Source organism: Octopus bimaculoides, chromosome 11 (genome assembly GCF_001194135.2).
Source record: "Octopus bimaculoides isolate UCB-OBI-ISO-001 chromosome 11, ASM119413v2, whole genome shotgun sequence".
Lineage (NCBI taxonomy): Eukaryota > Metazoa > Mollusca > Cephalopoda > Octopoda > Octopodidae > Octopus > Octopus bimaculoides.
The window spans coordinates 41111037-41125599 of NC_068991.1; the positions used below are offsets into that span (position 1 = coordinate 41111037).

The window sequence follows — 14563 nt, forward strand, 5'->3', positions numbered from 1 at the left end:
GGGGGGGGGGGTCTATATCTTGGAAATCCGCCAGCCCAATGGTTTCCCTTCATGGCAGAATTAATAGTCAAGACTAAGCATTTTATCAGATCAAATTCATCCTATGGTTGTGGAACTGTTTCCGGAGGCAAACACAATCTTTCAGGATGATAATGCACCAATTCACACAGCTATAGTTGTTACTGAATGGCATGAGGAACATTATGGTGAAGTTGAACATCTTATCTGGCCACCACAGTCCCTAGATCTTAATATTATTGAACATTTATGGTGCATTTTAGAAAAAGAAGTAAGGAGTCGATATCTTCCACCACCATCACTACAAGAAGTGGAGACTGTTTTAGCTGAAGAATAGACAAAAATTCCTTTGGAAACAATTCAAACTTTGTATGAGTCCATACCTTGTAGAATTCAAACTGTAATCACTGCCAAAGGCAGTCCTATCCCATATTAAAAATAAACTTTTTTTGAAATTTTAAGGTGTTTCCATTATTTTGTCCAACCCCTGTATATCTGACTGCTGACTGAATGCGTTAAAGATGAAAAGTGAATTTTACAATATAATGCATCTTTGCTCCAAAATATAAATCTTTCTCTCTTCCTCTTATGTATTTAAGTATTTAAAGGTCAGACTCATAAACTGAATGATAATTATATTTGACCTAGGTTTTTTATAAATCTGTATACTATTTTGTTTGATTCAAGATATATCTACTTAAATGAAGAGAAATAATTTGAATTTTATTTTCCTTCTGTATCTTATCAAAGTAATTGATGATATTGAAGTAATAAAAGGTGTTGTTAAAAAGTCTGGAATGAAATGGTCACCAGCACCAAAACGGATTACAAAGGAGAAAGAAAATAAAGACTTTGTGAGACAGTGAGTATTTAATTTCTGTTTTGACTCATAAATCTGTTTTTGTTTATTAGAAGCTCCTGAATTATCTTCAGTTTTCTTATTTGTCTCTTTATTTCTTATTAATTGAATTGTCACTAACCTTATCCTATTAATGACAATGAGAGCTTTTTCGAGATTCATTGGTAGAATTGTAATCTTTCTGATTGTTCATCTAAAGTTGACTCAATCAATTATACTTGTACTCTACAAGAATTAGCTTTGTGACAAGTTGAGGGGAATTATTAAATTGTAAACAACTAATGAAATATTTGTCTTATTAGTATATGTTTCATTAGCATACAGCTTAATAATTTATGTGAAAGCACTATTGATGGTATCATGTAAAAAGCACTCAGTACACTCTGTAAAGCAGTTGGCATTAGGAAGGGTCCAACCCATGCCAGCATGGAAAACGGATGTTAAATGATGGTGATGAATAAGTGTTGGCATGGTTGTATAGTTAAAAAAGTTTGCTTCCCAATCGTATGATTTCAGGTTCAGATTCACTGTGTGGCACCCTGTGCAAGTGTTTTCTACAATGGCCACAGGCCAACCAAAACCTTGTTAATGGATTTGGTAGACAGAAACTGAAAGAAGCCTTCATCATTTAATGTCTGTTTTCCATGCTGGGGAGCTAGAGGACTACACCAAGTTCCTATGTCTGCTTTGGCATGGTTTCTATGACTTGATGCCTTTTTAATGCCAACCACTTTACAAAGTGTACTGGTTGCTTTTTACATAGCACTGCACCAGTGAAGTCGCTAAGTAAGTTGCAAAAGAAAGTGGGTTCATCAGGGATAGATTGGGTGTAGGGGTGAAGACATAAGTGATATGCTTTTAGGGCCTAATTTTGGCTTAGATGGATGTCTTCTTGAGCCTTTCATTTCCAGTTTTTCATAGAAACATGTCCAGCCACAGGAAAATAATTCCTTGCTTGGAAACAAGTGAAAGTTGGCAACAGGAATCTGCCTGAATTCCATCTAACCTTTGTAAGTGGATATTAAAATGATAATGGTGATGGTGAAGAACAATAAGTATGTCTCATTCTGCTACTTCCAATGGTCAATTGTTGTTCTCATGATACTGATTTGCTACTAGTTTACAAAGAATATAAAATTATGAAGTTCAAAGGATTATAGAATATTTAGAATCAGAAGCAAGATATGGTGGACACATTCCTATGGAGGTGCAATGTTTGTAGGCTAATGAGTAAAATCTGGAATCCACGGAAACTGGTAATGGTCTGTGTTGGCAAAAATTATTCTATAGGAGAAGGTGGTGAGCTGGCAGAATTGGTAGCACACTGGGCAAAATGCTTAGTAACATTTCGTCCATCTTTACTTCCTGAGTTCAAATTCTGCTGACGTCAGTTTTATCTTTCATTCTTTCGAGGTCAATAAAGTAAGGACCAGTTGAACACTGGGAGTTGATGTAATCGACTTACCGTTTCCCTTGAATTTGCTGGCCTTGTGCCAAAATTTGAAACCAACAATTATTCCACAGGATAGATTGTAAGAGAGTTTAGTAACTTCAGTTACTGTGAGGAATGAAGAATATATTTCACATTCTTGTTATTCTTTTGAAAGCTTTAGTGTGGACTTCATTATTGGACACCTACAAGCTGGAGAACTAGCAGAATTGTAAGTGCATTGGGAAAAATGCCTTGCAGTGTTTGTTACAGCTCTTTATATTCTGAGTTCAAATTCCACTGGGGGTAACTTTGTCTCTCATTACTCCAGGATTGATGAAATAAAATACCAATCATGTACTGGAGTCAATGGTATTGAGTAACCTCTCCCATCAAAAGTACTGGCTTTGTGTTTAAATTAGAAACCATTATTCAATGCCAATCATCAAATGCTACATATTTTCATATCTTTTTTGCTACCAGATATAGACATTAATATTTTAGTGTATTCTGAGTTGGTGAGCTACCAAAATTGTTAGCACGTTGGGGGAAATGCTTAGCAGCATTTATTCTGAGTTCTAATTCCACCAAGGTCAACTTTACCTTTCATCTTTTCAGGGTTGACAAAATAAGTACCAGTTGAGGACTGGGGTCGATGTAATCAACTTACCCACTCTCTCGAAATTACTGGCTTTGTGCCAAAATTTGAAATCAATATTTTGGTATATAATTTGAATTCTTGAGATTAAAAAAAAAAAACTATGTTATTTACCTGGACATCTTAACATTTTAGAGTGTTTTGAGAATTTCATAGTTTATGAATTATTATTATTGAATTATGGTTCAGTATTTTACTCAATGTCTATACGATTTCAATGGTGACAGGACAGCTATGGCCAGGCAGACTAGTCTAACCCAGGGAAGCAAATTTAAAGTAAAAAATCCCACACATTAAATGAAATAATGATAATTATAATTAAAAGAAATGATCATGATTAAAGGTGGCTCAAGTGTTATTACTTTGCAGGATTACCACCCAGTAGATAAAACAGCAGTAATTAATGTCATCCCAGAAGGAGTTACTAGCTTTTTGTTTGTAATTTGTGCCTGCTGGTAGAGAAGGATTCTGTTAAGAAGAGTAGAAAGCATTGAGAGGAATCCTACCGCTCTTGTTCTATAGTCATTAGTGGATGAGAAACAAATCGCACTTGGGATAGAATGCCAATGTATCTCAAGAAACTTTTCTTGTAAACAAATTGAATCTAGTACCTCAAGCCAATAAAACACATCAATTTTACAATAGTTTTTCAGTTTATAGCAGTGAGCTCTTCCGACCTTGTAGTTCCTGTTTAGAACTAGATAGACTGGGTTGCCTAAGATTTGAGTATTATAGTTACAGGTACAATGATGTGCCCTTTGTAGGAATACAATAATCCCTCGACTATTGTGAAGTAGAAACAGTACTGTACTGTATTTTTTTAAAATTATTTTTTAATTTGTATATATTTATTTTATTATAAATGCAAAACAACACCACAGAGGAATCAACGTAAGCTTAAATAATAAACCTTGATGGGTGAACCACGATATGGCAAGATGAATGATGTCTGTAGATGAATGATGTCTGATTACTTAGAGATAGAAAAATTCTCCTAGAAAATATCATTTTTATGATAATTGTTTTTTATTTTATTAAATTGAGAGTGATGTGGTTGCAGAATTAGTAGTCATGAACAAAATGCATTGTGATATTTAATCATATTCTTCTACATTCTATGTTTAAATTCTATTGAGGTTGACTTTGATTTTCATCCTTCAGTGTTTGATAAAATTAAGAACCATTCAAGTATTGAAAATAATCTAAAATTACCAACCCTTCACCTAAAATTTGTGATTTTGTACCTAATATCTTAAATCTTTATTGAACTGTTTTATCATATGCTATGTGAAATAGTTGAACCTTTCTTTTTTATATATTCTTTGTTTTTCATATTAGAGAACCATCATTGCCTGATTCCCTTATCAAACGTCCTCCTGTTGTTACAATTATGGGACATGTAGATCATGGAAAGACAACACTTTTAGATTCCCTACGGAAAACTAATGTAGTCTCAACAGAGTTTGGTGGCATCACTCAACATATTGGTGCTTTTTCAGGTCAGTTTTTACATAATTTGAAGTGTTAAGAGCATGAAGAGAAAATTAATGCAGTGAATGGAGGCAAAGAAATAATGCTAGAAAGCAGCAAAATCAGATTTTAGACAAATGAAAATAGTTGCCTGTGTTAATTTTATACTTAGATTTATTTGATAAAATAATCGAATTAATAAGCTGCTAGGAGGTTGTCCAACATATAAAAGTTTAAAAATAGTAAAACAAGTGTAACTGATGATGGAGATCGTCAAAATTGAACCACAGAACAATGGAAAGCCATTGTATGGAGTGATGAATCATGGTGCACAATGTGGCAATCAGATGGTAGTGTGTGTGTGTGGAAAATACCTGGTGAATGATATATACCAGCCTGTATAATGTTGACTGAAATTTGGCAGTGGTGGGGTGATGGTGTGGTCATGCTTCTCCTGGAGGGGTTTGGCCCCCCCTTGTTGCTTTATGTGGAACTGTCATGGCACAAGCTTACACTGACATTTTAACCACTTTCATGTTGCCTACTTTTGAAGACCAGTTCAGGGGTATGACCGAGCACCTATCCATACTGCAGGAGTTGTAGGAGAGTGGTTTGATGACGACAACATCCCACTAATGGACTGGCCTTCGCAGAGTCCTGATTTAAATCCCATTGAACATCTTTGGGTTGTTTTGGAACACCTACTTTGTATTGGACCACATTGACCCACAACGATACCCTTGCTCACTTAGGCTTATTGCAAGGAATGGGCTGCCATTCTCCAGGAAACTTTCCCCTGCCAGATTGAAAGTATACCCGCGAGAGTAGAGGCTGTCATCAAGGCAACATTGTATTGACTGCCAGTGTTTGTGCTTCATTATCAAGTAGGTGTCCAGATACTTTTGATCACATAGTGTAAGTTTCTATATAACATTTTGCTACATCTTCCTGCATCCAAACATGCTAGGCAAAGGGAAAATATTAAATAAATGGGTGAAGAAAAAATAAATTGTTAACTTTATGCATATTTCAAAATGTTCAACCATTTCTACTAATTTTTTCACTGTTATTTTTGATTTTCAGTTAGTCTTCCTTCTAAGGAAAAGATTACATTCCTTGATACGCCTGGACATGCTGCTTTTTTTGCAATGAGAGCCAGAGGTGCTTTGCTTACAGATATTGTTGTTCTTGTTGTTGCTGCAGATGATGGTGTAATGCAACAAACAATTGAATCAATAAAACATGCACAGAATTTCAAAGGTATGTCTCCATTGATTTGAAACTTTTATATAAACCATGGAAATTTAAGTAATATCTCATGAACAATGGTGATGAAATTTTCTTGTGATAGAGAACAAGATAAGGAAATAATTATTAAAAAATTAGCTATGCAGTTAACTAAAATACATAATCACTCATCAGTTTTTATTAATACTCTACAAAGTTCAGGTGGTATTCACAGGGAGTATTGTTTAACACATGACATGGTGCTACTGCTGCATGCAGAGCCATTCTAGACCAAATCCAGAAAAGAGCTACCTAACTGCCATAAAGTTACTTGCAGACACTCCCCAGCCTCTGTCTCACCAGTGTGCTGTCTCCCTTCTCTGCCTTTTCTACCATTATTGTGATGTCTTTGTTCTTCAGAGCTGAAAGGACTCTTGCTCCATCCACTTTGGCATTGCCTTCCCATTTGCTTCTCTTCTTTTCCTCACCTTTGACTTGTCCAATCCTCTAGACTCCACACTAGTCACTACACCCATTACTTCCTTCCCAGAATGTCAACTCACTGGATCAACACTTCTTTATGTAGCTGACCTCATCCATGCATATCACATGACCAGAGCAATGCAATCTTCTCTCTTGCTCATTACAACTGATGCCTCTTATAGTCAATTTCTCTCTCAAAACATTTACACTTTGTCATACATCTACACTAACATCCAGTAGAGCATGCTAGCTTCATTTCTTTCATGCCTTTGCATGTCCTCAGCATTCACAGCCCATGTTTTGTTGCCATGTAGCATAACTGTGCATACTCAGAATATGCCTGCTAGAAATAGCAGCCAAATTGTCTTCAAATCACACCTTATCTTGAAAAATAAAAAGGAACGAGACAGTGTAATATGGAAATAGATACTAGTTGATCTATGACTGTCATCTGTTATAGACTACCATCCAATCTAAGAGAATGTTTATCTTCTTTCTCTTAATGCAACTGAATTCAGAGGACAACATTCGTATTATGAGTTCCTGTGATTTGTGGAAACAATATACAATACAATGATGAGATATATTATATCTGATGGCTGGCATGCTTTAATCATAGTTTTGCTTGACATAGGGATAAGCAACAAAAACAACTACCACTGTTATTTGTCTATTATTCCTCACATACAGGTCATGGTCATATCCACCTTTTCCATTTTCTCAATATTGTGCCCAACCTACATCAATGTTTAGATGCTTCTGATTATTGTTGATGTCTGTTTAGTCTCTTTATTGTTGTTTTTTTCTTTTTTAATTTCAGTTCCTCTCATAATTGCCATTAACAAAATTGACAAGCCTGGTGTTGATATTGTAAGTATCTCTAATGTACCACCATTATTTTATTTAAAGATAGTGAGGTGGAAGATATAGTAAACTTTACTCTAATTGGTTACAGTCTTAGTGAATTCAATTTTTTTTCAGTAAAGCCAGTAATATATGTGGTTGATTTGATTAACTATACTTCTACTTTGCATTAATTAGCATTATGCCTGGTTGAAAGAAATTATAAAAATTATATGTCAGAAGTTGCTGTGTTCCCACTACAAGTGAATGGTGAATGCAGCTTCTTTTGTAGGGCTGGTGTTACGAAAATGTACTCAGCACACTGTGTAAAGTGATTGACAAACGAATAAAGGAAGCATAAAGTTGTGAGGTCCCTTTCAGTCCTGTTTTGCCAAGGACTATTCAACTTCTCTAGTGTTGGTGCCACTAGAGAATGCATCCAGCACACTCTGTAAAGTGGGTGATGATAAGAAGGGCATCCAGCGTTAGAAACCAAAATTAAATTATTATTAATTTTACTTATGTCTCTAATTAGTAGAAACTAATGGATAAAGAAATCAAACTATATAAACAAATGGCAGCTAAACTGTTCAGAAATTAAATAATACTAACATATTCAGTAACAATAATAAATTTAATTTATCCTTGACAATTTTTAGTTTTACCAATTTTGAATATATCGCTCCTGTTTAAAACCTCTTACCTACTTGACGATTGCATTTCTAGCTCTGCCTTGAAGAAAGCTTTACTTCTTGGACTCGCACTTTTGTGTGCAACAATGTTGTTAAACCTCTGTTAATAGCACCATATGCAGGTCCTTTCCTTTTTCTTTCACGCACGGATAAAATTTTTCACTATAGACCTTAATGGTTGTAAAGACACTATATCAGTGGATAAACTAAAAAAGGCCTTCATAGGAAAAACTGTCCCTCTTCCCACTGCAGATGACACACACACACACACAGCATTACAATCATGATCCACACACCCACCTTCACGTTCCATGACTATCATTGGGATCAGTCAGGTACTGGACAAGGATTCTGGATTATTTTTCCGATTTTTTTACTTAATTTTTGAGAGCGGTTGGGTTCATTTTTAGTATTCTTGTTTGTGAGAGCAGTCGAGTTTATTTCGGATATTCTCATTTTAAAAATCATCTCCAGCTAATCATTGAGAGGATGTTGGTGTTGCCTTGGTAGAAGTTTGTGCTCTTTGAGTGCTCTTGTTTATTTATTTATAGGAAAAATGCAAGCGTGAGCTTTTATCCTATGAAGTTATTGTGGAAGATTTAGGTGGTGAAGTTCCTGTTGTACCTGTTTCAGCTCTGAAGGTATTGAGGCTTTATATTTATCACCATTATTTTCATGTTCCTAAATTACACACACATACACAAACATTCATAAAGCCTTAAATGCTAATGACATACTCCTTTTTCCTATCTACCCTTTGTCTTCCCTTCTGTCTGTTCCTCTTTCTCTTTGTTATTTCAATGTATTTTTGCATGATTTTGTTATGTTTAATCATTATGTTTAATGATTTTGTTATGTTTACTTCATATTCCTTTTTTAGGGAACCAATTTAATTGATCTGTGTGAAAACATTGTGGCATTGGCAGAAATATTGGAGCTAAAAGGTGATCCAACTGGATTTGTGGAAGGTCATGTTGTTGAATCATATACTGATCTTCATAGAGGGTTTGAATCAAATATTTCTTTGCTTTTCCTTCTTTTTTCTTAAACACTGATGTACACTGAAATTACGATTTCTTTTTATTATATGGAAAATTATTTTTTGAAACAGAAATAATATAATTGATTTAAATGATTCTATCATTTAAGACAGTTTAGTGACGAAAACATGCAGAATACTGCATAATCCTCGTACAGTTTAGATACTTGGAATTTTAGTCTTAAATATCCAGTGGTAAATATGTAGGATTGCACAACTGCTCTAGAATATTCATTAAAAGTTAGCTTTCACTTAAGTTGTAGGACACCACACTGCATTGGGTGGCTCCCTCTTTCTTATTTATCATAACTTGATAAATAATATCAGGTTGTGACATATCACATCACAGAGTAGTACAGAGTTGTATAATACCAGAGTCATGTATACCAGAGACCTGAACTAGTTATATGTTAAAACCAAGTTATAGTTGACTCTCAGAGTTACTATGATCAAAAATCTAATAACATAGTTATTGTGTGAACTGTTATATACAGAATTTACTGGAATAAAACAATATTTCAACTTATAGCAGAGTTAATAATTTATTACAGTATGTAATGTCTATAAGTGATAACAGTACGTAATGTCTCTAAGTGACAACAATATATCTGAGTATCTTGTATATATTTTATCTCTCAACGACATGATAATGGAAAGTAAAAATTGACTCTGGTCAAATTTGAATATGGAAACTATAGAAATTTGAATATATAAACTGTAGAGTATTTAATATATTGTAATATTCATGTGATAATGAAATTCAATACCTGAATGACAAGCTGAGCTTCACTACTATTGCAATTTTCACAACATTGTAAGAAAAATCAATCTCACATGACAAGTGTGATTATGACTAGAAATTATCAGGCTTCACTGCACCTGACTTTACTTTTTAATGTTGTTCAATGTTATGTTTTATTATCAAATGTTTTTTCTTTGTCCCTGATAGTTATTTGAGTTAATAAAAACAGAAACATCCAACAACTTTGTCTCACCTCCAGAACAACTTACATGTAATGATGGGTATGACTAGAAAGGTAAAACAATAAGGTTCCACAAAGTCCAAAATGCATGTCTAATATAGATAATCTCTCAGTGTTTCATTGACATAGTTTGGACTCTTCATCATTAGTACCGTCATCCCCCTAGTTTGTTCTGAGATTGATATCCCTCATGAATAACTAAAATCTTATTGTTCAGGGATCAATTACTTGTACACAAAGTAGATCCACTTGAAGAATAATAGATCATCATAGCAAAAGCTACAGCAATAATAACCCTGTCTTTGATGCTAATATTAACTCTCACCTACAGTGAGCTAGAGGATATAATAAACATTTGGAGTCATTGATGAAGTCAGATGTATATGATCAGCAGACCAACCACCTGAAGAATATGACAAAAAAGAAGAAAACCTGACTAAAAATTTAGACTATATGCAATAAATTGAGTGTACTGGATCAATCCCAGTATGTGATTGTCTACATCTGTGCTATGTATCTGTAGATCTAACCAAGATTACTTTACTACTTTACCTTTCATACCTAACTTTCCTTGCAAGCATGACTTAGTACAGTGAGTAATTCTATATTAGCAATGTAAAGTTCACAGCTTGATGTACTTGAACCACTAGTGATTTCAACATTTGAAATAACCAGCACAAGATTAATATCAGACCATCTCTTAACAACCAAATATCTAATCATATCAAAATATATTTTGAAAAATTCTTTTTCTCATGATTTAATGACTTACTGATTTATGGTTTATTCTGTTTAGAAAACTTGCTACAGTAATTGTGGAAAGAGGGACATTGAAGAGAGGTGCATGCCTGATAGCTGGGCCAGCTTGGGCAAAGGTAATTTTGTTTTTCATATTTTTATTCTTTTGTCAGTCTTTTGTTTTGAAGTTAAAGTTCTCATCATTATTGGCATGATTTTGTATCCCTGCAAAGAACATATATCTATGTGCTACTTTAATGTAACTGAGTGGGTGTTAAACTAACATTCAATATTGGTAAAGACACCCTCACAAATTATGCAAACATAAGAATTTATAAAGTTATCTAACACATGTCATCATACGAGAAAAAAGATGTAAAATTTATTTTTAAAAATATTTCAAATTCTTTTTTTTTATGTCATCTTAAACAGTGTGTAATTTTGCTTGATCTTTCCAACTAATGTCAGCATTATTAGTATTTCATTAAGATAGGATATGAGAAGAGAAAGAAGGTATATCTTTGTTAAATTATTAGTATGAACTCAGTACATGCAATCTGCTAATACAGTAGTAAATCTTCCCTAAAGAAACTCATTCCTAAGTACTAGGATCTTGTGTGCCAAGTTCTAATAAAGGTGGATGGTACAAGTATAGCTGTGTGAAGTGCAGGCATAGCTGTGTGATTGAGAAATTTGCTTCCCAACCATTGCGGGGAAATTGTCTTCTACTATAGCTCTGGGTTAACTAAAGTTTTGTGAGTGGATATGGCAAATGCAAACTGAAAGAAATCCGTATGTGTGCGTGTGTGTGTGTGTATACATACATATATCATCATCATCATTTAAACGTTCGCTTTCCATGCTGACATGGGTTGGACGATTTGACTGAGGACTGGCGAACCAGATGGCTGCACCAGGCTCCAATCTGATCTGGCAGAGTTTCTACAGTTGGATGCCCTTCCTAATGCCAACCACTCCGAGCGTGTAGTGGGTGCTTTTACGTGCCACTGGCATGAGATATATATATTTGTGTGCACTTATGTGAATAAGTCCATATTTCCATTTGTCATGTCTTCATGTGTGTTCATTTGTTGGTTTTTAACTAGTGGCTTCACTGATGGTGTTGTTTGCTTGCAGCCCACTGCAAAAACATGTCCAGACTGTTTGTTGTTCGCTCAAAAGGGAAATTATTACATTGCTTGGAAACAGATGGAAGCTGACTTCAGAAAGGGTATTTTGCTGTATAAAAACCTTGTCTAACGTACTCTTGCCTGGCTCATGCAAGTATGGAAAAGAGACATTAGAATAATAAAAATAATAATGATAATGATGGAAAAATGAATCTATATTTCTTATCCTTGTATACAAGCAGTAGTCAGAGTGTATAGATTTTGTTTTGTTGTTCAGACTAACTTATAATTTCTTACTCATCATTAAAAGTGAAAATCAAAATACATACTCCGATATAAAAATGATTTGACTACTCACCTAACAACAAAGTGGTCTGTATGCTTTCTAGGTGCGTGCAATGTTTGATGAGAGGGGTCAACTTGTGCAAGCTGCTGGTCCAAGCACACCTGTAGAAGTGATTGGTTGGAGAGAACTTCCAAATGCTGGAGAGGAAATATTTCAAGTTTCTACTGAAGTACTATTACATGATTTTCTTTTTCCCTGTTTTTTTTTGTTGAATACATTTGTATGATTATTGGAAGTATGAACAGAAAAAGAACATAATGAGGAAGTAAAAAGTGAAAGTTTACAAAGAGACGTCTTTCAGTTTTCCTGGGATTGACATTTTTCTTGTTATTATTATCTCTTCATTTAATCACAATTTAGACATTGTAGTTTTGATTAAGCATTTTATAAATTGTTATATCTTTTCAATTAATTTAATTCAGGTATTCATATAATTTTTCAAGATGTCTTTAATTTTTTTTAAAGGTGTTATATGGTAATTAATTTTAAGGGCATGGTGTTAGGAAGAGCATCCAGCCATAGAAACCATGTCAAAACAGACACAGAGCCTGGGCAGTCCTTCAGTTGGCCAGCTCTTGTCAAACTGTCAAACTCATGCCAGCATGGAAAATGGATGTTAAATGATGATAGATATTCTAAATATGTTCTTTTGAAATCTTGAAATTTTAGAATTTTGGTATTTTAGGAACAAGTATTGCATTTTTGATTAAGGAAGGGGAAAGTATTGATAGAATATTTTAATAGAGGTTATCTTGGTGTTCTTAGAGTCTATTTTTTCGTTAATTTTTTTTTATTTTATGTCATTAAGCAAAACATTCCATTGACTATCTTGTCTATTTTTTTTTTTTTGTTTTCTATATTGTAGCAGAGATTAAAAGAAATAATTAATTGGAGAAAACAGCAGCAGATGGAACAAAAGATAGAGAACGATCAAGTTTTTATTGACCAAAAACGCCTTGAACATCAAATTGTGTATGAAGCTGAGCTACAGAAGCGACGAGAAGCTGGGCGCAAGAGAAAAATATGGAAAATGAAAACAAAAGAGACAATTACTTCATATGAAGGACCACAGCTATCAATTGTATTAAAAGGTTATATCGTGATTCTACTTTATCTGAGGTCAAACTATATTGAATCTTTAATTTGTTATTAACATTAGTGGAAGCTACTTGTGAATATCTAAATTTTAAGAATAATCCAACCCATACTAACATTTACATTCATCATTAGAAAAGATTAAACACACACACATATACAATTGCACATAAGTAAAACAAAACAAATTTTATTTAAAATAGTTAAATTAAGTCTTGGAACATTAAGTCTCATAGGTGAAACTGCGATATTTAGAAAGATGCCATGTTGCAAGCTCATCTAACTTGTTTCAGTTAGGGACCAAACCTTATTTATTTCTTCAAATTTTTTAAAAATATGCCTCATATTAAATAAGTCAACTAAGATATGTTTAAAAATGAAGCTTGTTCATGTTGCTTACACTTCTTTTAATGTGTAACTACTACATACATCTCCAAACCCATATGCATATATAAATATATATTAATATACACACACACACACTAATGTATATATGTATATATGTATATATATATATATATATATATATATATATATATATATATATATATACATGGGTTGGACAAAATAATGGAAATACCTAGCATCATAGCATCAATATTTTGAAATATCTATAAAACCATCAAAAGCTTGTTTATTTTTATGTTTTTTGATTTATTATTAGTGTTGCTTAATATGTTTTGCTAAAATTGCTGTTTCTTTTCTGATATCATCAGAAAAAGGTAATTAAAATTCATTAAAATGACAGATCTATTGGACTTTCAAAGAGGTCAAATTGTTGGTGCTTGTATGGCAGGCGCTAGCATAATGAAAACAGCTAAAATGTTTGGTGTATCAAGAAGTACTGTCTTAAATGTAATGACAGCCTTTGAGAAAGAGGGAAAAATCTCCTTGTCGAAACAAAACTCTGGAAGAAAACCAAAACTATCAGATAAGGATCGTCAGACTCTTACACGAATTGTTAGAAAGGATCACAAAAGTACAGCTCCCAAAATTACTGCAGAGCTTGATGACCACCTGAGAATCCAGTTTCCACAAAAACTGTTTTTCTGGGAGCTGCACAAAGCCGGATTTCATGGGAGGGCTGCAATCAGAAAACCACTACTTTCAAAATCAAACGTTGCAAAGCGTTTAGAGTGGAGTAAAAACCTACAGAATAATTCCCTAGAGCAGTGGAAGAATGTTATTTTCTTGGACGAGTCATCCTTTACCTTATTTCTGACCACCAGCCGAGTATATCTGTGGAGACAGCCAAAAGAAGCATTTGACCCAGACTGTCTTCTTCCAACTGTTAAACATGGAAGAGGATCTTGTGATGATCTGTGGGCTATATCTTGGAAATTGGCCAGCCGAATGGTTTCCCTTCATGGCAGAATTAATAGTCAAGACTATTTAATCATTTTATCTGATCAAATTCATCCTATGGTTGCAGAACTGTTTCTGGAGGGAAATGCAATCTTTCAGGATGATGATGCACCAATTCACACAGCTAAAGTTGTGTGAAGTTGAACATCTTATCTGGCCACCACAGTCCCCAGATGTCAATATTACCG

The 14563-nt window shown here is 34.0% G+C and overlaps 1 protein-coding gene across 1 annotated transcript in view; it reads left to right on the top strand.

The window, feature by feature from the left end:
* LOC106870599 (translation initiation factor IF-2, mitochondrial) overlaps positions 1-14563 on the top strand; it is a 35705-nt gene that overhangs the window by 13430 nt on the left and 7712 nt on the right. The window contains exons 5-13 of the mRNA XM_014916732.2: positions 769-880; positions 4303-4463; positions 5518-5694; positions 6965-7014; positions 8231-8320; positions 8560-8684; positions 10498-10576; positions 11959-12084; positions 12781-13006. Of these exons, the coding sequence (XP_014772218.1) occupies positions 769-880; positions 4303-4463; positions 5518-5694; positions 6965-7014; positions 8231-8320; positions 8560-8684; positions 10498-10576; positions 11959-12084; positions 12781-13006 (1146 nt within the window). The remainder of the gene's footprint in view (positions 1-768; positions 881-4302; positions 4464-5517; positions 5695-6964; positions 7015-8230; positions 8321-8559; positions 8685-10497; positions 10577-11958; positions 12085-12780; positions 13007-14563) is intronic.